The 23373-nt window shown below is 36.5% G+C and overlaps 1 protein-coding gene across 2 annotated transcripts; it reads left to right on the top strand.

The window, feature by feature from the left end:
- Positions 1–70: 70 nt before the first annotated feature.
- ppp6r2b (protein phosphatase 6, regulatory subunit 2b) lies at positions 71–21083 on the top strand. 2 transcript variants are annotated; one of them, XM_079873484.1, is made up of 23 exons: positions 71–317; positions 1541–1674; positions 2839–3096; positions 5501–5687; positions 5785–5922; positions 6620–6685; positions 8432–8544; positions 8709–8822; positions 8925–9051; positions 9156–9308; positions 9989–10171; positions 11068–11132; positions 11225–11340; positions 11683–11768; positions 11874–11971; positions 12257–12308; positions 12434–12561; positions 12650–12804; positions 12890–13055; positions 13137–13210; positions 15538–15727; positions 17405–17491; positions 17574–21083. In XM_079873484.1, the coding sequence occupies exons 3-23, from the start codon at positions 2870–2872 to the stop codon at positions 17602–17604; spliced, it is 2556 nt and encodes an 851-aa protein (XP_079729610.1). In that variant the 5' UTR covers positions 71–317; positions 1541–1674; positions 2839–2869; the 3' UTR covers positions 17605–21083. The 2 variants fall into 2 exon arrangements, with proteins under 2 accessions (XP_079729610.1, XP_079729611.1); XM_079873485.1 differs by having other exon boundaries at positions 75–317; positions 12893–13055.
- Positions 21084–23373: the final 2290 nt, after the last annotated feature.

Genomic DNA, 23373 nt, shown 5'->3' with positions numbered 1-23373 from the left:
CCCATAAAACTAAATCGAACCGATCGCCCAAGCCCAAGCGCGTTCACACACAGCGTGCGCGTCCGCGTCTCCTTGTCGGCCATTTTGACTTGATAAATAATGTCCAAATCTTTTTCTGCTAACAGTTTAAAGCTCTGAAGGGGCTAGTGCTGAAGCAGGGCTGCTGAAGGAGGTAACGTTAGGACGTTGGGGATCTATGGATGCAGGACGATGCATCGTAAACAAAATATCACATCTCCCCTCGCCCTTTGACACCGTACAGAACAGGTCTGATCACAGATTGCTGTTTGTTTATCTGACATCTCAAAGTGTTTCTGGTAAGTTCACAGCAGTTTATTTGTTCACATTAATGCTGTTTTTACTATGTCTGTGCGTTTATATGCTAGTCGATCGTCTCTGATGAAGAGTACAGATGCGTTTATGACCTGCATATGGACTCACGTGACATGAGCAATTATTAAAAATATACCATGATGACTATGTTAAACAGTAATGCCTTTCACCTTGAAGTGTATGCTCATATTACAGTCATCATAATATTCTGAGATCAAATACGATAGCTGTAACGTTACGTAGTCACTACCTCGACATGCTTGGGCTCCTGAGGATGTTTACATTTGTTTATGCAAATGAGTTTAATACGATTTAAAGGCTTTTGACAGTGGAGGCATTTATAATGCTTTGCAACATCCAGTAAACGGGCATGCAAATTCTAAGCGTTTTGATTGGTGTTTCGAGTCTCGCTTCTGCGTTCTGATTGGTGGATCACGGACAGTGACATTGAGCGAGGCCGCTGTGTGTGTCTCTCTCTCTGACATTGATCTTGAACGAGGGTTGTGATCTCGTCTCGTTAAGATAAATACGTATTTTAGGTCAAAATAACATTGTCGTCGTACAGTCGTCTGATTTTCATTGAATGTCCGTAGCCCTGTCACACACACGTACGCGTGGGCGTGAAGTGTGTGTGGACTGTATGATTTGATGATCACACACATGATGATCTCTGTAGCATTCTTGCTTTCACCAAACACACATGATTTTAATTTAGTATTTGCTGATTGATGTTCATAATGTTAAAACTTTACACAATAACCAAAATTATACACAGTAGATACATTTATCTAGTGCTGGAAAAGTCAAAATAATTAATAATATGTTTCTATGATAAATATTTGTATCACTTTCCTCTAGCTGTAGTATTTCTCTCTGTGAGTGTGCTCTATATAAATGTTTATTGTAATAGATGCAGTGCAGTAATGGTCTGTATGATGTGGTTTAGGCTAGCGGCTGACCTCATCCGCTGCATACGCTGATTAATCCCATTAAAAGACTAAAATGGAACATGGTGTTATCTGTAGGTGTGTGAACACCTTCATGTGTGTTTTAAACAAGAGATTATTCAGCCCGAGTCCTAGTCGTATTACAGAACCTTGATGTGACTTAATTAAAATGTGCTTGGCATTCTTTCCTCACCTCCACTCATCACTGTTTTCCTCACTGGTCTCAGTCATTTCTTGATGGCTTGTCTTTGTCCCTACAGGAGCCTGTGTTGTAATGTAAGGCAGCCCTTTCGGATGGGTGGGTTATCTGACCACTGACCACTCAATCTAGGAAACCAATGTGTGTAAACTGGTCTCTGCATCCCAACCAAGGAAACACAATATCTCCCTGAAGGTAATTTACTGCTTAAAGTGTAACTTCGCCGATTTTCAAAGCGTTTTGAATTGTTACAATGCTGGTAGTATGTAAATGAACAATGTTTAATCGTTCTCGGTGTTACCTGGACCGAGAAATTCCTGTTAATTCGTCAGCAAAATTTCGCCAGATGTCGTGACTTTTGACCGCTCCAGGACTTTCATGAAAACTACAGATTATACAGTACTTCCGCATTTTTGTATCCCCGCCCACGGATAGTCGGATCAGCTGAGGGTTATTAACAGAACAGTAATTGTAAGGTGTAGGTTTATCATGGTATCGTGCTATGTCTACTATTTAAACAGCACTATGGTAAAAGTGGAACAGCTTTCTTGCCTGTATGCGACAGCATTTTGCTTCGGGGGGTTGGACAGAATGGCAGTCTCTTCAGTTTTTTCCCTCCTTTTTTTCAACTGAAAAACTGTTTGTGGGCATCCATTTTGGGCAGGTATTTTCAGAATTACTATTGCGGCGTTCTCTCCATATTTATGATTCATTGCAGCCTTTAGCCACTGCCTACAACGTGTGTCGAAATATTACTAAGTCTGTAAACAGGACGTTATCACATGCCAAGAGATGAGACACCAAAGACAAACGCAAAGAGGAAAACGCAGCAGAGAAAATGCTGTACCAGGCACAACAAGCTCATTGTTTGCGATGCATGAAATATAGGAAGGCTGAAGGCAAATGACTGTCTTAAGAAAAGTTTCGATTGTAATTTATTTTCGTCTTACGTCTGTATAAAGTAGTGTTTATAAGCGCTTTGTGTACAGAGATAAGCAACGAAACAAAATCATTGCTGTTCCATAAGCGCCACCTACTGTCAAAGAGTGGATTTCAAATGAAGTCAAATGAAGTCTGAAGTCAAATGAAATTAGATCAGCTTTAATTGACTGATGCAATTGATTCTTTAACTGCTCATCAAGAGTGTAATTACAGCTGACTCACTAATGTTTAATAGTTGCTGTTGATGCTGCACCTGCTCTGGATTTTACTATTCACTATTTTACTGGTGCATTTTCTAATTTGACTTTTTTGGCAAACTATGAATTAGTCAGTGGCCAACAAACCCTTTAAAACATCAGCTTTATTTCTTATTCTAATATGCTTGAGTAAGTGACATCCTCTCTCTGTCTGTCTCAGGCGCTCTCTCTTTCTTCTATAGGCTGCAGTCATGTTCTGGAAGTTTGACCTGCACAACTCATCTCAGGTTGAGAAGCTCTTGGAGAAGGAGGATGTTACCCTACAGGAGCTGCTGGATGAAGAAGATGTGCTGCAGGAGTGCAAGGCCCAGAATCAGCGCCTCCTCCTCTTCCTCACCCAGGACAGCAGCATGCTGGAGCTTCTCAACCTCGTCACGCACGAGCCCCCTACTGACCGGGAGGAGAAACTGCGCTACAAGTGAGTGAAAATATGCTCTACACTTTCTGAGCACCTCTTAAATAAAATGTTTTGAAACTTTGTCTGCAATGAAGAAAAAATTAAATGACAGATATTTGAACAGCTTAATTTCATCAACTGATATTTGGACAATTAGATATTATGTAGCAGACTGGCTAACATATATATATATATATATATATATATATATATATATATATATTTTTTTTTTTTTTTTTTTTTTTTAATTACAAATTATCAGACTGTTAATCAGACAATTAATCAACTCATTTTTGGCAAATAATTATAATTTTTTTGTTAGTTATCCCAGTATTATTTTAGTATCATTTATATGCTGTTATAGTATTTATTAATGTTTTGAATTAGCATTTATTTTTACTTCTTCAGTTTTCATTTTTTTAATTTTAGTTTAAGTTTTAGTAAAGGTGTGTGCTCTTGTAATTTAATAAGTTTTTTATATATATATATAATTTATTTAGCTTGAATTTATTTTTATTTCAGTTTTAGTCATTTTAGTACTTCAGCTCAGTATTTCAGTTAGTTGGCAAGGCAAACATATTTAAGGTTTGTTTTTCAGTTTATATATATATATATTATTTAATTCAGCTTTATTTAATTTTTTTAAGAACCATTAATAATAGTTTTAATTAACCATAACAAGGCTGATTAAATAGTTATAATTTGACCATTAAACAACCGTTTTTTGGCCATATTGAGATTATCAGTTAGGCCGATTATTCCTAGTCTGACTACGTCAGACTTCGTACCTCCGCTCAATTTCAGTTCGCTTCTGTACTCAGTCTGAGATAGCGACCGTTTTCCCCGTTTTCCTCCGGCCTCAAAACAGCCGGCCAATCAACGAACAGAGGGCGGGCCGAGAGCCGTGACGTAGACACTGATTGTACCGTGGATGCATAGATTTACTTCACATAATCTGCAAAAGTCGTTCACAGCCATGTTCACTCCGGTATTTCGCTCGATGGTTGTTTTCGCATCATACATGTGTTTACAGTGGAAATTAGATGCGGCTGAGCATGCGCATAACACACGCCATAACCAAACATTATGTGATTGGCTTACGGGTAACCAATAATTTTAAACTTCAGACAAGCGCCCCCCGCGAGAAAGAAAACACTTCTCTATTATGCCATGCCAGACTCTGTCTACGAAGCAAAACGAAGTAGCAGAGTTTGGTATTACCAGGCTAGATTATTCCACCTCCTTACCACCATATGGTAAACAACAGTGTTGCAACTTGTCCATTAAAAAATTACTGACAATCTTGCTAATGGATAACACACATTAATTTTTTTAACACACAGTTCTTAAAGGAGAACTCCGGTCAATTTTAACATTGAGCTCATTTTTTTGTACATTTGGAGTGCTGTCAATACAGAGAACAACGACAAAAATCGGTGTTGCCTACACCGAGTTATTCTATTTTTAAAATTTGCACCCTGTTGACTTCAATGGGGCAAGTACTAAACCTGCTTTTAGCCTCTTAACATCCTTGATGTGTCATTACAAGTGCACAGAAAATGTGAGTGATTCCTTCTGAGTGAACACGAGTGAGTCTGACTGCAGTAGATGTGAAAGAAATGTATAAAACCAGCAGTGCAAGTTTGAGAGGTGGCGCCCCAACAAATCTCGTGAGAAACACGACTTGCTTTACGGCACGACGTCACATACATCAACAACATATGAAGCAGCCTCTATGGAAGACACTAGCACGCATTTCAGACGTGAATCATGGCAGAGTCGACGAAGAAAATGGAGAAAGTGCGGTTGGAAGAGTCAAGGAAAAGAAAACGACAGCTCTGCGTGAGTGGTATTTACGACAGTAACGTTAAATACAAGATTTATTTCACCATTGAAAGTGTTGACATAGAAACGCATAAATCCGAGTCTGAGGACGTGAACAGCTCCGGGTAGAATGTCACGAGTGGCCTTCTCTTAATTGGCGTGAACGCAGCATAAGCTCGTTGTTTTGGTTCAGGAGGAACTGTAAAAGGAGGCTGTGCTGTTTGTTTGTGGCACTTGGTGGCTTTCTGTCTACAACTCTGCATAGCCTTACAGAACGTGCTGATGGCTTGGATGTCTGCGTGAGCAGGTTTGTGGAGGTTTGGAAATACATATGTTGACTGGCAGGTCAGACAGCGTATCATTGCATTTGGACCGAATGCAATGATTGAACGAACGTTTCAATATTTAGACCTATTATTTATTGCTTTCAGGATGTGAAGAGAGTTTCAACTACTATAACAGAAAGTGTTTATAAAACAATTTGCCTACCCTACCTTTAAATTTGCAGTGTATTTGCAGTGTATATTGAATCTATTTAAGATATGTTGGTCATCCACTAGTTGTACAGTATATGTTTTTTTTCTCTCGGTCTCTCATGCAGGTATGCTAATGTAGCATGTGAGTTGTTGACGTGCGATGTGTCCCTCATCAACGATAAAGTTGGTGGAGACGAGTCTCTGCTGAAGACACTCTATAACTTTCTAGAGCAGACGCCACCGCTGAACCCTCTACTGGCCTCGTTCTTCAGTAAAACTGTTGGCAACCTCATCACCCGCAAGACAGAGCAGGTGCGCAAACATGCATCTCAGTTCCTTTGAAAATCATTGATTTGTATTTGCTTGATTCTTTTTATCCTGATCTTTGTTGATTCAAATTTTTCATCAGATGATTGGTTTCCTAAAGAAAAAAGAGGATTTTATTGGGCAGGTGTTGAAACACTTGGACACGTCGGCCATGATGGATCTGGTGCTGCGTCTCATTAGCAGCGTGGAGCCCGCTTGTCTCAGACAGGAAGTGCTTAGTGTGAGTGCATTCAACCAGCTGATTCATTAATATTTCTAATGGACACTTTGGCTTTGAGAAAAAATAAACTCATTAAATCATTTTAATGTGCTGATTTGCTGCTAAATAAACATTTGTTATTATTATTATTAAATATATGGAAACTGATGCATTTTATTTTCAAGATTCTTTGATGAGTTGATAGTTAAAAACCAGCATTTGTTTGAAATAGAAATCTAAATGTCATTATAAAAGACATTATAAATGTCTTTACTCACATTTTTGATAAATTTAATGTGTCCTTGATGAGTAAAACTAAAAAATCTTACTGACCCCAAACTTTGAATGGTAGTGTTCATAATATTGAAAGTGTTTTCTGATGATTTTAGTTCTTGTGTATCTTATCATAGTTTAAATAATTAATATTTTAAAATGTAAAATTTTTAAGATTTGTATTGAATTTATATTTCAAATGTGGCACAGGAGAAAAACAATAAAAATATGTGCATAGAAGCCATTAGAAAAAAAAAACTGAAATGATGAAGACATGGTCAATATTTTCAAAAACAATTTTAATGTGATTTTCATAAAACAAAAAGTAAAAACTGTATTTAGTTTTAATAAAAATCAACCCGTGGGATATAAAAGTGCTCAAAACGAAATAAACGCCTGTATCTGTGTGTAATTTTTATTGTATTTTCATGTCGTCTGTTTTCAGTGGCTGAATGAAGAGAGGCTGATCCAGAGACTCATTGAGCTGATACACCCTCACATTGACGATGAGGTCAGACATCACTAGAGTTTTACTAGAGAATGAATTACATGACGAAGTTTGATACATACCGTTAAGTACTCGTTTAAATCTCTTACCTTAAAGCTGCAGTCCACAACTTTTTTTGGGTTAAAAATGATCCAAAATAATTTTTTGAGCAAGTACATAACCAGCCAGTGTTCAAAACTATCTGCTTGCCGTAGCTCGATTCAAAACGGTAAGCTTGTAATAATGTTTTTAATTCCAGTGGTACTGGTGGATTTCCGCGGAAATTCGAGCATGTCTTTGCGTCATTACGTCACATCTGTACACATAAAGGTGTCTCGGCTAGTAGGCTATATTGCGTGTGAGGATGTTGGAGGTGGAGATTTGTAGCCTTTTCTCACAGCACTTGATATAATTAAACTTATAAATTTGATGGCGGATCCAGAAAGGTTCAAACGACAATCACCAGTGACAACTGTAGATTCACCTGTTGTAAAATGCAAAAGACTTTGGAGTGGCTACAGAAAAAAAGAGACTGCAACCCATGCGAAAACAAGGATAAATACCGGAAGGGCATTAAATGTAGTCACGCAATGCTGATGTTGTTAGCATTAACAATTTTAGAACAAAGTATAATTTGCACGGTTTGACGTGATGTAAGCGATTGTTCGATTTAATCAGCGCGATTTACTGCAATGCTTTTTTCCCCTTAGTTGGTCAGAACAAAAGTGAATGTTACTTTCTTGTGCAGATGACATTTTCCGGTGAAAATTCTTATGTTGGTCATACTTCCAAAAAGTAGAATTAGCAGTGACTGACAGCGACACATTTTCCTCAAAACATTGGATTCATCCGCACTGTGCCGTGCCGAGGCACAACCCGTAAAGTTGATAATTACGTGAATAACTGCAATTGCAGATTTCGAACAGAGATGGCGACAAAGAGGAAAAACTACGGACTGCAGCTTTAAAAGGATAGTTCACCCAAACATGAAAATTCTATCATCATTTACTCATGATGAGTTTGTTCCAAACCTGTATGAATTTTTCTTCTGCTGAACACAAAAGAGGATATTTTGAAGAATGTCGGAAACCAAACAGTTGGAACCCCCCCCCCCTACTACCATCAACTGTTTGGTTTCTGACTTTCTTCAATATATCTTTAATCTTTAAAGTCCCCCCTGTAGTCAATAATTGTATCCCTTAAAATTAATATTTGATCACCAAAATTACTTTTTATTTAAAATGAATTCTTCATGCCTTAAAATAGCTTGAATATAATTTGCCCCTTGCCTCATTTAGTATATGTGGTTCTATAAATATGCAAATTAGCCCCGCCTCCACTCACGCCAGTTCAGAGATCCACTCGTTGACGATCACACGTTGATGTGATTGGTTACAAGGTAGTTTGTAACGTAATAAACACCAGCGATTTCAAACTGTGTTTTTGAGACTGTCTTTGGTTCACTGCAGTTTTAAGGAGAAAAAAACTCAGAAACGGTGTTGACTTATGCATTTGCACATGGTTTGTCTTAAAGCATATTAAAAACACCACATAGACATTTAAACAACATTAAAAGCTTGATTTTCACCACAGGGGTCTTTAATAATTTCATTTTTGGGTGAACTATCCCTTTAAGGATGATAGTTATACTGTGTTTTTGATCTTAGTATTGAAAAAGTCCTTATGCGACATAAAACATTTGATTCCATCTTACAAATCGAAATGAATAGACATGAAAGATGACACGTATACATAAATGTGTGTTTACAGAGGCAGTCGAACGCATCTCAGACCCTGTGTGACATCATCCGTCTGAGCAGAGATCAGGCCAGTCTGCTGCAGGAATCTTCAGAGACCGACCCTTTGCTCACAACACTAGAGCTGTGAGTGTGTGTGATCACCGCCACTGTGTTCAGTCACTTTTCATGTCAGCTAGATGGTTTCTTACTGTCTAAGTGGGCAGTTGTCAGCCAAAATAAGCAGAATGTGGAATGGACTTTATGCTTGAACAGATTAACTAAACTGAAGTCTCCGGCTGCTGTTTCAGACAGCAGAATGTTGAGGCCCTATTGAAGAACATGTTTGAAGGAGAAAAGAGTGAAGTGTGCATCGTCTATGGAACGCAAGTGTTACTCACATTGTTGGAAACTCAGAGACCTGGGTGAGTAACAAATGCATTTAATCACACACACACACACTCACACACACACACACACACACACACACAATCACTGTTACTAAAAAATGAGTGTTTGTGTAACAGTGTTGAGCAGGTGACTGACCCGTGCTCTCAGGGATTGGAAAAGTCATACACTGTTAACAACAGCATTTTAATGGGCATCCAACCACATCTAAAGCACTTCCACCACCTTCTGTTAAACCCACTCAAGGTTGGTCTGCTCCTCTGGTTTTATCAAGTCTTAAAACAAAGTCAAATCACTGAAAGATGTCACATAGAGGAGGTTGACGTTTTTTGGACTATCTCCGCACTCAGAAATGTGTGATGTTGACCACGATGGGTGTTCTTGAGGAGCCGTTCGGCAACGCGCGGCTGTATGCGTCCAGATTGATGGCTGCTCTCCTGTACACCAGATCTCCCAGAATCCACCAGGAGCTCTGCCAAATGAACATGATCAACCTGCTGCTGGTATGAGTCATCCTTAGTCTAGCTTACAAAGTCAACAAATAAACATGTTTCCTTTCTCAGAGCCAATAATTTTTTTAAAATACTTTACATTTTGATCTGTCTGGAAATAAGACAATTTGATATTATTAGTTACATTTTTTTATTGTAAGAAATTATTCATTTTACTTGTACATTTTTTGTAAAGAAATGAATACGTTTATTCAGCAAGGATGCATTAAATTGATCAAAAGTGACAGTAAAGACATTTTATAATGTTACAAAAGAATTCTCTTTCAAATAAATGCTGTTCTTTTGAACTTAATATTCATCAAAGAATTCTAAAAATAATAAACGCCTAATGGTTTCCACAAAAAAAGAAGCAGCACAACTGTTTTAAACATTGATAATAATAAGATATGTTTCTTGAGCAGCAAATCAGAATATTAGAATGATTTTTGAAGCATCATGTGACTGGAGTATTAATGATTGCAGTAATGGTGCTGAAAATTCAGCTTTGCCATCAAGGAATAAATGAAATGTATTTAAAATATAGTAAAATTGAATATAATTTTAAATTGTTATAATATTTCTCATTATTACTGTTTTACTGTATGTTTGATCAAATAAATGCAGCCTTGGTGAACATAAGAGTTCTTTCAGAGACATTTCCATTTTCTTTCTTAATCTGTTTCTCTCTTTAGGACTTGTTTTTTAAATTCTCCTGGAATAACTTCCTACACATCCAAGTGGAGCATTGTATCTCTGCCATCCTTAACCAGTCAACACAGAATGGAAAAACACATGACAGTCCAGATCAGATTCAGCTGGAAACACAAAACTCAGACAAATCTGACATGTTCACAAGCTGTGACTTGATAAAGCATGTAAGCATGACCCTCACTTAATGAAGCTTTGTATAGTCATATATAGTAACATGTAATAAAGTAATATAAAAATAAATTGGCAGTAGTGAGGCACTATATATTACCATGTCAGCAGAATAATAATCAAGTTTGAGTCACTTGCTAGATCTGACTCAATTGATAAACGTACGTACGTACGTACGTACGTATGTATGTGTGTAATATATATATATATATATATATATATATATATATATATATATATATATATATATATATATATATATATATATATATATATATATATATATATATATATAATATATTGTGTATTATATATGTTGTGTATATACACAACATATGTATTATATATGTTGTGTGTGTATATATATATATATATATATATATATTAGGGCTGTCAAAAGATTAATCGCGATTAATCGCATCCAAAATAAAAGTTTGTGTTTACATAATATATGTGTGTGTACTGTGTATAATTATTTTGTATATATAAATACACACACATGTATGTATATATTTAAGAAATATTTGCATACATATACTGTATATATATTTATATAGTTTATATTATATATAAATATAATTTTTTTATATATATAAAAATAACACATTTATCCTAAATATATACATGCATGTGTGTGTATTTATATATACAAATTTAATTATACACAGCACACACACATATATTATTAAAAACAAACTTTTATTTTGGATGCGATTCATCTTTTGACAGCCCTAATATATATATATATATATATATATATATATATATATATACACACAACATATATAATACATTTACAGCACTTATGACATCAATTGTCAAAAAATGAAAAGGTTTCCTCTTGTGAAATGCGGTATGTATACGTCATTGAAATATAATTGTTTGTGCGCAGCTACTAAAGGACTGCAGGCTGGTTCAGAGGATTTTGGATGCTTGGGAAGAAAATGACAAAACACAGTAAGGACAAACTTAAATATCTATGAGCTGAAGAGTCAATACGCTTTTGCTGGAGTATCTTATGATCTTATATCTCTGTGTGTATGTTATAGGAAAGCTGGAGGCATGAGAAGAGGGTATATGGGTCATCTGACCAGGATTGCCAACACAGTTGTGCAGAATGCAGAGAGAGAACAAGAGCAGACCCAAATCACACAACTAATAAAAGGTAGCTAACACAGCGTTTTTGGGAGGATTTGTGTTATATACATATGTATGTATGTATGTATGTATGTATGTATGTATGTATGTATTATAAGTGTGTGTGTGTGTGTGTATGTATGTATTATAAGTGTGTGTGTGTGTAATATATATATATATATATATATATATATATATATATATATATATATATATATATATATATTCCTTCTTTAATGCATTTTTGCTGAATAACAGTATTAATTTCTTTAAAAAAAAATCTTACTGACCCCAAACTTTTGAAATGATATAATTTTTTAACAAACTTCATTCTTTGTTTTCAAATATTTGGTATGTCTGTGTATGACAGAGCTACCAGAGGACTATAAAGCTCGCTGGGAGCAGTTTGTGAATGAAACTCTTATGGAAACTAACAAGAAGAACACTGCAGACCTGGTGAGAGTTTGCACAAAGACATGTGCTGTGAAATCATAGGAAGTATTTTAACATCAGAAATGACAATCCGCAAATCACCTTCAATGAGCATCTTTCTCTTAACAGGTGTTCTCAGATTATCAGATCCAGCAGATGACGGCAAACTTTGTTGATCAGTTTGGATTGAATGGCGATGAATTCGGAGAGCATGACGGCAACATCAGGTGATTCCTGCGCAAAGGGTTAGATATAGAGTTAAATGTAGATTCAACTATTATATATAAATATTCATCTAAATGTTAAATAAAATTTATATTAATCTTATGTTTAAAAACGGCATGTTATTTAATCCTTGATAATGTAAATCTACCATAGTTAGAAAAAAATAATTGAATTTAATTGAAATATTTAATATTAAAATACACAATTTTAATTTAATATTAAAATTTAATAATTAATTGTTGATTGCTTCAGGTTTAAACTCTAGTTTCTGTCTGTTTTTCCTGCAGCGCCACATTTGATCGAATCTCAGAGATCAACTTTAACCTGGGGGACAAGGGGGTGAGTCCTGTTTTTCTATTTTTATTCATTTTTATTCTATTTTTATTCTTTATTCTTTTTTATTCTTCTAGAACTCTTCCTTTCTCACTGTTGTTATTACTCTTCCCATTTCTCTCCTCTCTTAGAAGAGCTCTGCTATCTTTGAGACTTGCACAAAGGAGCGAATCCGGCCGTTTGAAGATCCTGAGGAGGAGGAAGATATTTGGGAGGATAAAGAAATCAACTATGCAACACAAGTGAAATCCAGAAGCAGGTTCATAAAACACACACACACACACACTTGCACTCACACTCTAATAATTGACTGCTCTGACTGCCGTGTATGGTTTATTTTTTAATAGGTTTGGACTGGTGACAAATGCTCAGAAGAGTGAGGTGGATGGTGGCTCTCGCAGGCGTCTGGGGTCACCTGACATGGAGTGGTTTCCAGAGACCAAACAAACTCCAGACAAGATCCAGAACCAGGACATGGACAAGCAGTCCAGCGATCCACAGAGTATGCTCACAGCTCACATGATCTAGATTTAGATCTCCCACCTGATCTCATATAATATCTGAATGGAAAAATTATTATAACCCAGTAGGTCCTGGATGGACAGCGAGTTTTGAAGATGACTTCAGCTGTCGGGATTTTGCTAGTATCGCTATAGATACGGGCTCTAACGTGTGGGGAAGCTCTACCGCCCAGCTCAGCGAGACGGAGGAGAAGGGATGGGCGACTTTCACCGACTTCCAACCTTTCTGCTGGTGAGGGAGAGGCTGTGTTTTAGTTGATATTGTGTATTCAGGTCATGTAGACACTGTGCTAAACGTTCTGGTGTTCTGCAGTTCAGATGCAGGACCCAGATGCAGTTCACCTGTGGACTCGGAAAATCCAAACAAACAGAGCCAAAATGAAGAAAGTGAGTGGCTTACTTGCTTATTTCTTTAAAAGTATATTCATGTAATTTTTTTGCATCATTCCTCCTTATACTAAATGAACAACAAATACTTGCATTCAGGTAATGTTTTTTTTTGTAAATAAACACTGTAAAATGTTACCAACTTTTATAAGCCAGGCAGCCATATCACCCTGTAGCCCATGACTGGTTGCCCACTGAAGCTAAGCAGGGTTGAGCCTGGTCAGTACCTGGATGGGAGACCTCCTGGGAAAACTAGGTTGCTGCTGGAAGACGTGTAAGTGAGGCCAGAAGGGGGCGCTCACCCTGTGGGGTCCTAACACCCCAGTATAGTGATGGGGACACTATACTGTCAAAGAGCACCGTCCTTCGGATGAGACGTTAAACCGAGGTCCTGACTCTGTGGTCATTAAAAATCCCAAAAAGAGTTTAACGTAATGGGCTTAACGTAATGACGACAGAGTTGCGACGGTTCCCTGCTACTTGAAAACAAAGAAGAGCTGCTACTGCTGGCGAACAGTCTTTCGAATCGGCTTTGGCCGCGACTCTGGAGGACTTGGGGTTAAGTTTTCAAAAGAGTAGGGGTGTAACCCCGGCATCCTGGCCAAATTTGCCCATTGGCCCCTGTCCATCATGGCCTCCTAATCATCCCCATATACTGATTGGCTTCATCACTGTCTCCTCTCCACCAATAAGCTGGTGGGTGTTCTGGTGCAATATGGCTGCCGTCGCATCATCCAGGTGGATGCTGCACATTGGTGGTGGTTGAGGAGATTCCCCCATCTATGTAAAGTGCTTTGAGTTCAGAGAAAAGAACTATATAAATGTAATGAATAATTATTATTATTATTATTATTATTATTATTATTATTATTATTATTATTATAAGCATCTTGCATTTTTGCGCAAAAATTGTTTAATATGTTATTCTTACTAACTATTTAGAGAAAATGCATTTATTGAATTAAAACATTACATATTTTTGTTAGTAGTGGTAACTGTAATAATAATTATTTTTTATATTTCATTTTACTTTTAAACATTATTATTATTATTAAAAAAATTATTTAATTTTAATAAAATGATATGACTTTGTGTAATTTATGTAGTTTTAATTTGATAAATTAATTTCCCCCTCTAAGTGCTTAGTCTTATAAAGAATATTCGTTTTTTTATTATTAATAATAATAATATGAATAGTTTTATTTAATTTCTGCTTTTAATTTTTTATTATTATTTTATTATTGTTATTATATTTTCATTTATATTATTGTTATACCAATATTCTTATTTAATACATGAATTTCTCCTCTAAATGCTGTTAGTCTTAAGAATATTTATTTTATGCAAAATGCTTATAAAAGTTTGGTGTTGTTGATAATCATTGTTATTATATTGTTATTAAAATGTACACCATGTAACTTTTGACCTTCTAGCTAGTGATATAAAAACAAAATGCATGCACTGACTGCGGATGAATATGATTATCATACTGCTCATAAAACATTCACTACTAGACTTAAGAGATATAACCAGATTAGATGGAAAGGATCTCAAACTAACAAGCTGAGACATTACTGTCTATATACATTAATAGACACGGTACTTCCTTGAAAGCACAGCGCTATAAACAACCATAATGAAACAACCCTTTACAATAGATAAAACTTTAAAATGAACTCTGTTAAAGAGATACAAATGGCAATTTATCCGTTCAAGAAAATGCCTTACTCTCCTGTTAAATAATAAAACGCTATCGCCACGTTGACTTTACAACATTTCAAATCCCTCAGTTCTTGCCATCTCTGAAAAGTCAAGCCAATGTTGATTCTTGTTTTATTACGAACTCTGTCGCATTTTTGCCAGCAGACTCTCCTCTGTTCAGTGTTTTTTTTTAAACGAGTGATTCCCCGATTGGCTCAAGATTGTGACAACTAACCTATGCCAGTCCCACACAATACACACGTCAAAATATCGGAGCAACTTTTTCTCCATTTATGGATATGACGAGACACACAGCGAGTGACGTATATTCGCAATTTCCTGCAAAAACCATCCTGAGAGGTCTAAAATATAAACACTTAATAGGTTTAGTGAATCGGTAAAACCAAAAACACGTTTTGGAAGAAGGATTGATGATTTGACTCATTATTTAAATGTTAAAAGTTACATAGTGTACATTTCACTTAAACATTTACGCAAACTTATATTATTATTGATGATAATAATAATATTATATTTATTGTTTGCATATTTACGACACTGTTGTTTGTTCTAAATGTTCTTGAAATGGTCAATGAACACGAGTTGATAGCATGTGTGTGTTGCAGTGAAAGGCTCGTCAGCGTGTGTGTGGAGTGTGTGTGGGGCGAGGAAGGCTCCGCTGGTGGCGTCCGACAGCAGCTCCAGTGGCTCAGACAGTGAGGATGAAGACAGAGCCAACATCATCACAGAGAGCGTCGCCAAGGAGAGCATTACACTTGCCTTCGATGCAAACAACGAGAAAGCAGTCTTCAACAGGTTAAACATTCTTGCATTCCATCAAAGCATTTTTAAAGCATTATTGTACTTTTAAACATAATGGGCCCTATTTTAACTATCTGAAACATAAGTATCAAACACGAAACACAAGTAAGTTTGTGGGTGGATCTCGGCTATTATACCGGCGGGATAAATGACTCTCGCGCCCGACACAAATCTTAAATGGGTTGGTCTGAAGTAGCTACATTACTCATAGGTGTGGTTTGGGCGTAACGTGAAATAAACCAATCAGAGCGTCATCTCACATTCCCTTTAAAAGCAGGCACGCTTGTTCCATGGTGGATTGCTATTATAACGGCAGATTTGCCAGGCGCACGCCAGGAGCGGTTCACAGCCGAGGAGACCGACGTTGTATGGGGATGGGAGAAAACCATCCAAATTAGCTTTGGTTAAACAGGCATATAATAATTTTGGCTAGATTATAATAATTTAAAGCTAGATTTATGTAGACGAAATCTAGACGCACCCTAGCGGCAGCAAAATTTATTTTGCAGCCAGGGTAGTCTAGCAACTCTCCGTTGACTTTCGGAGCTGTAAAAACCTAAATTGGGTCAGGCCAATCACATCATGTATAGAGTAGGCGGGGCGGGCTTAACGTAATGACGACAGAGTTGCGACGGTTCCCTGCTACTTGAAAACAAAGAAGAGCTGCTACTGCTGGCGAACAGTCTTTCGAATCGGCTTTGGCCGCGACTCTGGAGGACTTGGGGTTAAGTTTTTCTTTGAGAAAAGAGCAAAGAACGGCACTTAAGTCATTCTTAAAAAAGGAAGATGTGTTCATAGTTTTGCTGGCCAGATTCAAAAGTTGAATCTATCAACTAGCTCCGCTGTTGGGAAAACGCTCTGGTTGGTTGAAGCTCTGTCCTATTGCGTGCAGAGGGAATTTGAAAGACAGCCGTTTATCCCGCCCCTCGGATTGAGCCGTGTCTGTGGTGAGTTGCCAGACCTAACATCTTGATGTAGGTCTGGCTTGCCAGGCTAAGATTTATGCCTATTTTTTCACATCTTCATGGACACCACAATGATTTCCCTCGTGTGGTAATATTTTTCCTTGTAATTATGTATGGTTTGCAAAAATTGGAACTGCTGCGTCTGTGTAGATGAGAGAAGCAAAGTGTATGCGTGTTGTGCACACGCTACATTATGGCCAAGCATGCGCCCTTAAAATAGCATCTGAATAACGCGCCACTGACTTTAGACTAGGTTTTTCCTGGTCTGTGGCGGAATTGTTTTCTGAAACTGCAAAATGGCACCAGGGAACGTTTGTGCTGGAACACGCCTTCTCTTTTCACTGAACCGCCCCCTGGAGCGCAAGTTCATTCCCTAATTTACCGACGTGCGTCTGTGGAGGGAAAAGTCCGCTGTGCGTCGGGTGCAAAATAGGGCCCTATATGCATCAATCTTCTTATTAGTATTACCACTAATAATACAATTATGTAATGTTTTAATTAAAACATTTCTTAATTATTGTGCAAAAAGTTTGGTGTTGTTAATAAATAAAACACTCTAATACACATTCTTGCATTTCGTCAAAGCATTAGTAAATTGTTTGCAAACAGTTTTGAAAATTTAGCAGCTGCTTTGACATTGATTCAAGACTTATGACAAAATGTGCACAGTGATGTCCTCTTATTGGTTGCTTCCACTGTCTTGCAGTGACACTAATGCCAAAGCAACAGATGTCATAGCAACAGGAACCATGGCGATACCCATCACTGGTACTCAGTCACCCAAGGAGCAGAAGTAAATATAGATACATTTGAGTGTTCTTCCATAGGAAATTACTGGACATGTATTTAAAGCCTACAAATGTCTCATTCTACAGGGGCGACTCCAGTAGTAATGGCCCAATGTAACAGCGTTTGACTCGCCTCCATCCCCATGAAAACCTTCGCTCCGCTCATGAAATGTTAAATGCTGTGGTTTCCCTGTTTTGGCATTTGCTGTTCCCATCGATCTGCAGTGTAGTTGCGTGGGTATTTTTAGTTTGAGCATGAGCGGTACTCTAGATGATCTCTTGTCTTTTCCAATGAAGACATCTTCACTGTTGGAGCACTGACCTTTGAACCCTGTGAGAGCGGCCCCACTACAGTCTGTGTGCGTGTTGAGCGTTGTGGAACTAGAATAAGATGCAGATCCGCAGATGGATTCTCACGTATATGCATAAAAATGCTTGGTACGTTGACAGGCGTGATGTTTCTAAACCAGTGTTTTCTATTTAGAACAAGGCATGATATCAAGTCTGTGTTTGCGCCTGTGTGTGTGTGTGTGGTAGTGTTTTTTTGTACAACTATCTTTGTGAGGACCGGTTTGAGTTTAAGACCATCGGATTGAGGACAAAGAGAGTAAAGCGAGAACCTTTCTGAGAAGGCCTGTTTGATGGTCAAGACTTGGTTTTAGGGAAAAGGTTATAATTCGGTTTAGGGTAAGGGATCGGGTTAGGCACTTAGATCAATCTGTGTTTTGGTCGATCGGATCACAAGTACATGAGGGAGACCCATTCCTGTTTACACCTGGTATTTTAATCTGTCTCAACACGACCGGAAATGACAGGGAAAAAATAGCTTTCGTCTCTGCTCTGAAGACCGCGCCGAATGCGATGAGTGAAATCAGGTATGGTGAGAGAACATTGTGCTTGGTATGTTTTTCGTCTTCACACCAAACCTGGGTTTCCTTTCTTGAAAATGCCGTCTGGCTAGCGCGCTTCCCATAATATTTACGCATTATGTCAGTAGGTGGAGATTAGGCGCTCTTTCGTTTACACTACGAAAACAATCTGGTCAAATGTTTTCGATTGACTCTGGAAGTGGTCGAAAGTGGACAACCTCAAAACGTTTTAGACCCCATTTACACCTGTATTTAGCGTCGTACACTTGTAATTCGATTGACCAAAACACATCTTAATACCAGGTGTAAACAGGGCCTTAGTTGTGATGGGTAGGAGCTAGAGCTTGCATTGTGTCAATGAATGTCTTCACAAAGATGAACAAGAGTGTGTGTGTGTGTGTGTGTGTGTGTGTGTGTGTGTTCTGTCTTGATCAGTCTCTGTTTGCTGTAGCCCTTGGGCCCGGTACTGATTTTATTTCAGTGCTGATTTGTTTGCACTTATGTTTCCACAGCATTTATGTTGTGTCCAGTTCTGCCCACAGAAACACACACGTATATGAGCAAAAATAATCGGGAGTAGGTCTCAATAGTTCTGTTGTTGTGGGCTGCTTTCATCTTAAAGGAATAGTTCACCTAAAAAAAAAAATTGTTACTTACACACCGTCAGGTTTCAAACATGTATGACTTTCATCTGGAGAACACAAAAGAAGAAATTTTAAAGAACGTTCACACTGATCTTTTTTATAGAATGATAGCGCAGAAGTCGTATGAACCAACATCCCACGCATGGAAGGAATGTCATACAGGTTTGAAACGGCATTATGAGGGTGAGTAAATAATGACAGAATTTTATTTTTGAGTGTACTATTCCTTTAAACGTGTTTATGTAAGACTGTTGACTCTGATTGTGTTTGTGGTTGGTATTTGAACGAACTCTCAGGTGAACGTTGTGTGTGTCAGAGCGAGTCTATGTGCAAAAGAAGAACCGAGGGCGCGTGTGCCTTGAAATATCAGAGAAGGACACATCGGTATGTTTAACGTGTGCGCACATATCCTTAATCAATCTTCCTAGATCACTGTCAGGTCTTAGTAATAATGTGTATTCTTTACGCTATGTACTCTTAATATTATATTTTTTATGACTAATTACTAGCGCAACACTAGAACGCTGCAGTGTCCATTTCAATCTAGAGAGATAGCAATAATAGTATGGATAATTTCTAGGGATTTTTTTCTTTTTTTAGTAATGTAGCTTTGACGAAATGTGCACACATGCACACAAACTGTTTGTGAGAGTGAGTGTGTGTGAATGTGTGAGGCTCAGTGTGTTTTCAGTTTGATTTTGCACTTTTAAAAACTTGATTTTGATACCAAATACATTGGGATGTTAGTGGCGGTACGATGACTATAATGAGAGCCCTCGGTCATTGTTCGTTCTATGTGCAATTTTGAATTTACAAGCCGTTGTGTTATTGATATTGCAGATGTTTGCCGATGCGAGTGTGTTTGTTGTGTTTAGGAGACTTTGAGCGAAACTCGAGAGAAATGGTGACCGATCCGTACCAGGCTCTGTGCTTGAATGTAATTCATAGTTTTTAATGTTTATTTGAAATCATTATTATTTTGGGCCAAAATATCTCTTTAATATTCCATCTTTCTGCCATTCTGGATGACAGGGTTTCATTCTCTCCTTCTGGAGGCTGACATTTGATCGTTCTTTTGTTTTTGTGTTTAACTTTATTTCTAGAAAGTCCTTACTGATATTCCACAACTAAAAGTGGCAGTATTTAAGTGCTGAATTAAAGGCAAGACACTAATCCCCTTTTATCTACTAGTGTACTCTAGTCCAAGCATTTCTTTCTGTCTGTAATTGAGCTAACATCTTTAGTTGACCTGTCAGATACCATTACACTGGTTTAGAAAGTTCTCTTATAGTTTGTCAATGCATTAGCACACTGTAAAAAGTGATGAAACCCGTTGCCTTTAAAATTAAGTAAATAAACTTCATGCATAATTGAAAAAAAAAAAAAAAAGTTACCGTATGTGGAATTGTCAAGTTCAGTTCACATAACTAAAAATGAATAAGTAATAAACTTCATGCATAATTGAAAAAATTAAGTTGTTGATCATTTTTTTTAATTACGCATGAAGTTTTTTTACTTAATTTTGAGGCAACGGTTTCCTCAGTTTTTTTTTAAGTTAAGTCAACTGATTACTTTTTACAGTACAGGGCATGAGAACGAGAAAGATTTTTTTTTTAATCAAAACTGTGACGTAAGAATTATGCCAATGTAATGCCACATGTGGAACACACAATTTGTGATTCTAATTTACACTTTTTCAATTGTTGTTTCATATCCCCTTCTTCCTCCACACCACAATGAAGATTTTATAGCTGAAAAATAGATGTATCAGAACCTGCAATGTGAAATGTATGTTGTTGGGTTCTTTTCTCTTCAGCTCTTGTGTGTATTCATGTACCCAAAAACACAAACTCATGTTGTATGTTATGAACTGGTACAATATTTTGTGGTATGTTCTGCCTTGAGCGTATGTCCATAGTATGAAACTGGAACACTGTTGTCATTTAGTCAAATGCCTTTTTATTGTAAACTGATGCTGGTGGTTTCTTTTTTTTTTTTTTTTTGGTATAATGCAATACTGTACCTGTTATCTGTTGTCAGAGTTAGGCTTTAAAATCCGATATCAAATAAATATTTCAAATGGGTTTGTGTGTCAAATGTTTGTTCAATTCACATTTAATTATTTGTATAGCGCTTTTGACAATACACATCGTTTCAAAGCAACTTTACAGAAAATGCACGAGTCCATTACAATTTAGAGAGATCTGTTATCAGAGGTAACTAAGTTATGTATTTCAGAAATGTACATATACAAATCACAGTTAGCTATAAATGTATTAATTTAGACAGTCTAATAATTTAAGGCAGAAACAATGAGCTCATTGTAATAATGAATACTTGACTGTTAACAAATGATTGACATATAGAAGACTTTTTTTCTTCAAAATTAATACTACTATGTACAATAATACAATGTTTAACAATTATGAAAGTTAGTATTATTACACTGTAAATGGACAGGATCTGAGTTAATGGATGTATTTCATCTAGCTAGTAGGCACTTTGCACAAACAAAGTGCTAGTTCGGGACCAAACACTGAAACTGGTTGAATCGTGTAGTAGCGAGTTGAGTTGATGAGTGCAATCTACATTAAAATTGTGAAAGCAATGAAATTTTAACTTTTTTTTAAAGTGTCAATATAACACAATTACTGCAGATGATAGTAATTGTGTAAAAAAGGAATACCGCTTGTGTATAAATTGGGTGTGGAAACAAAACCATGCCCATTATGGTTGTAATTCTATGAACCAACACCATTGATGAATACAATATTATTTATTGTGATGAAAAATAAAACTTGGATAACACTTTACAATAAGATTTCATTTGTAAACATTGGTTAACTACATTAGTTGACATGAACTAACAATGAACAATATTTCTACAGTTATTATTCTTAGTTAATATTAACATTTATTAATATTTTTAAGATCAAAAGTTGTATCTGTTAATATTAGTTATGCACTGTGAACTAATATGAACATGAACAGTTTTATTAACTAGCATAAACAAATTAATATAATGCTAATAGTTAGTTAATACATTAACTAATGCTAACACACACCTAACTGTAAAGTGTTACCAAAACTTGTTCACATACTTTCATATACTTTGGCAAGTCAAGGCAAATTTATTCATTAAGCACATTTCATCCTCTGTTTTAACATGTGAAACACTGAATAATAGTAATAATAATAATAATCAAGATTAGAATCAAGAAAAAAAAGAAAACTCAATTTTACAATAATTTAAGAATAAGGAATAATATTAGGGGGAAAAATGCAGTATTATGTTTGCGAGTAGTGTTAAGTAGCGTAGGTCCACTTTTTCACAGAAATTAATTGGTGCAAAACAATAACATCTGGATAGTATCCTGTAAATGTGTGCATACTTTCTAAACATGTCTAGACATTCAGTGCCTGATTAATGTAATACAAAATTAATTATAATTTTTTGTATTTATATATAGATTCTTTTTTTTGTTGTTGCACATACCACTTGGTTATACGTTGGTAACATCGTACAATCTCATTTGTTAACATTAGTTAAAAAGGGTGGTATAATGCCCTTTTCACAAGATGTAAAATAAGTCTTTGATGTCCCTAGAGTGTGTATGTGAAGTTTTAGCTCAAAATACCCCACAGATATTTTTATATAGCATGTTAAAATTGTCACTTTTTGAGGGTGAGAAAAAAAACACATGGTTTTATGTCTGTTCCTTTAAATGCAAATGAGCTGCTGCTCCCGCACAGAGGGCGGAGCTTCAAGAGCTCGTGTCCTTTTACCTCACACACACATGCACTGAAAATTTCAAAAACTTTTAGCCTTTTATGTTCAAACCGGATTCAGACAATGATAGAGAGACTCATGAAGAAGAGACTCATGAAGACTACAACATGTAGAAGCAACAGGACATTTCTGAATGGTTAGTTGATGAATTTATGTAGCTTATGTGTAGTTATCTTCTAGTCATTGATTAGCATATTCTGTCTTGATAATCTGTAAATCACGTTCCCAGGGGCGGGGTTTATGTAAATTCTAGTGTTGGTGACGTCACTAACCCGGGAGGAATGTCGTGTAGTCCCTACCAGCTGTTTGTTGAAGTCCTTAAAAAGCAATTTCTTTAAAAGCAAATATCTCCCTTTGCTTTGAACTTTGAGCATTGTAACTTTGCAGATGTTGTTTATACTCAAACAGCAACATTACACACTAACTAAAGTTAGAAAAGTGAAATCATAATCAACCACCCCTTTAATGCATTATCTAACATGAACTAACAATAAGCAATGCATTTTTACAGCATTTTTTTATCTTTGTTATAGTTAATAGTTAATTGTTCATGTTGGTTCACAGTGGATTAACATTTACTAATA

This window comes from Squalius cephalus, assembly GCF_949319135.1.
Source record: "Squalius cephalus genome assembly, chromosome: 6".
Lineage (NCBI taxonomy): Eukaryota > Metazoa > Chordata > Actinopteri > Cypriniformes > Leuciscidae > Squalius > Squalius cephalus.
The sequence above is the reverse complement of the archived record's forward strand: the minus strand, read 5'-3'. Positions and strand labels throughout refer to the sequence as shown.

Coding starts and splice junctions, on each gene's coding strand:
- ppp6r2b (XM_079873484.1), top strand. CDS start 2,870: ATGTTCTGGAAGTTTGACCTGCACAACTCATCTCAGGTTGAGAAGCTC. Junction 9,052..9,155: donor TTCTGTTAAACCCACTCAAG/GTTGGTCTGCTC, acceptor CTCCGCACTCAG/AAATGTGTGATGTTGACCAC. Junction 11,769..11,873: donor AGAAGAACACTGCAGACCTG/GTGAGAGTTTGC, acceptor TTCTCTTAACAG/GTGTTCTCAGATTATCAGAT.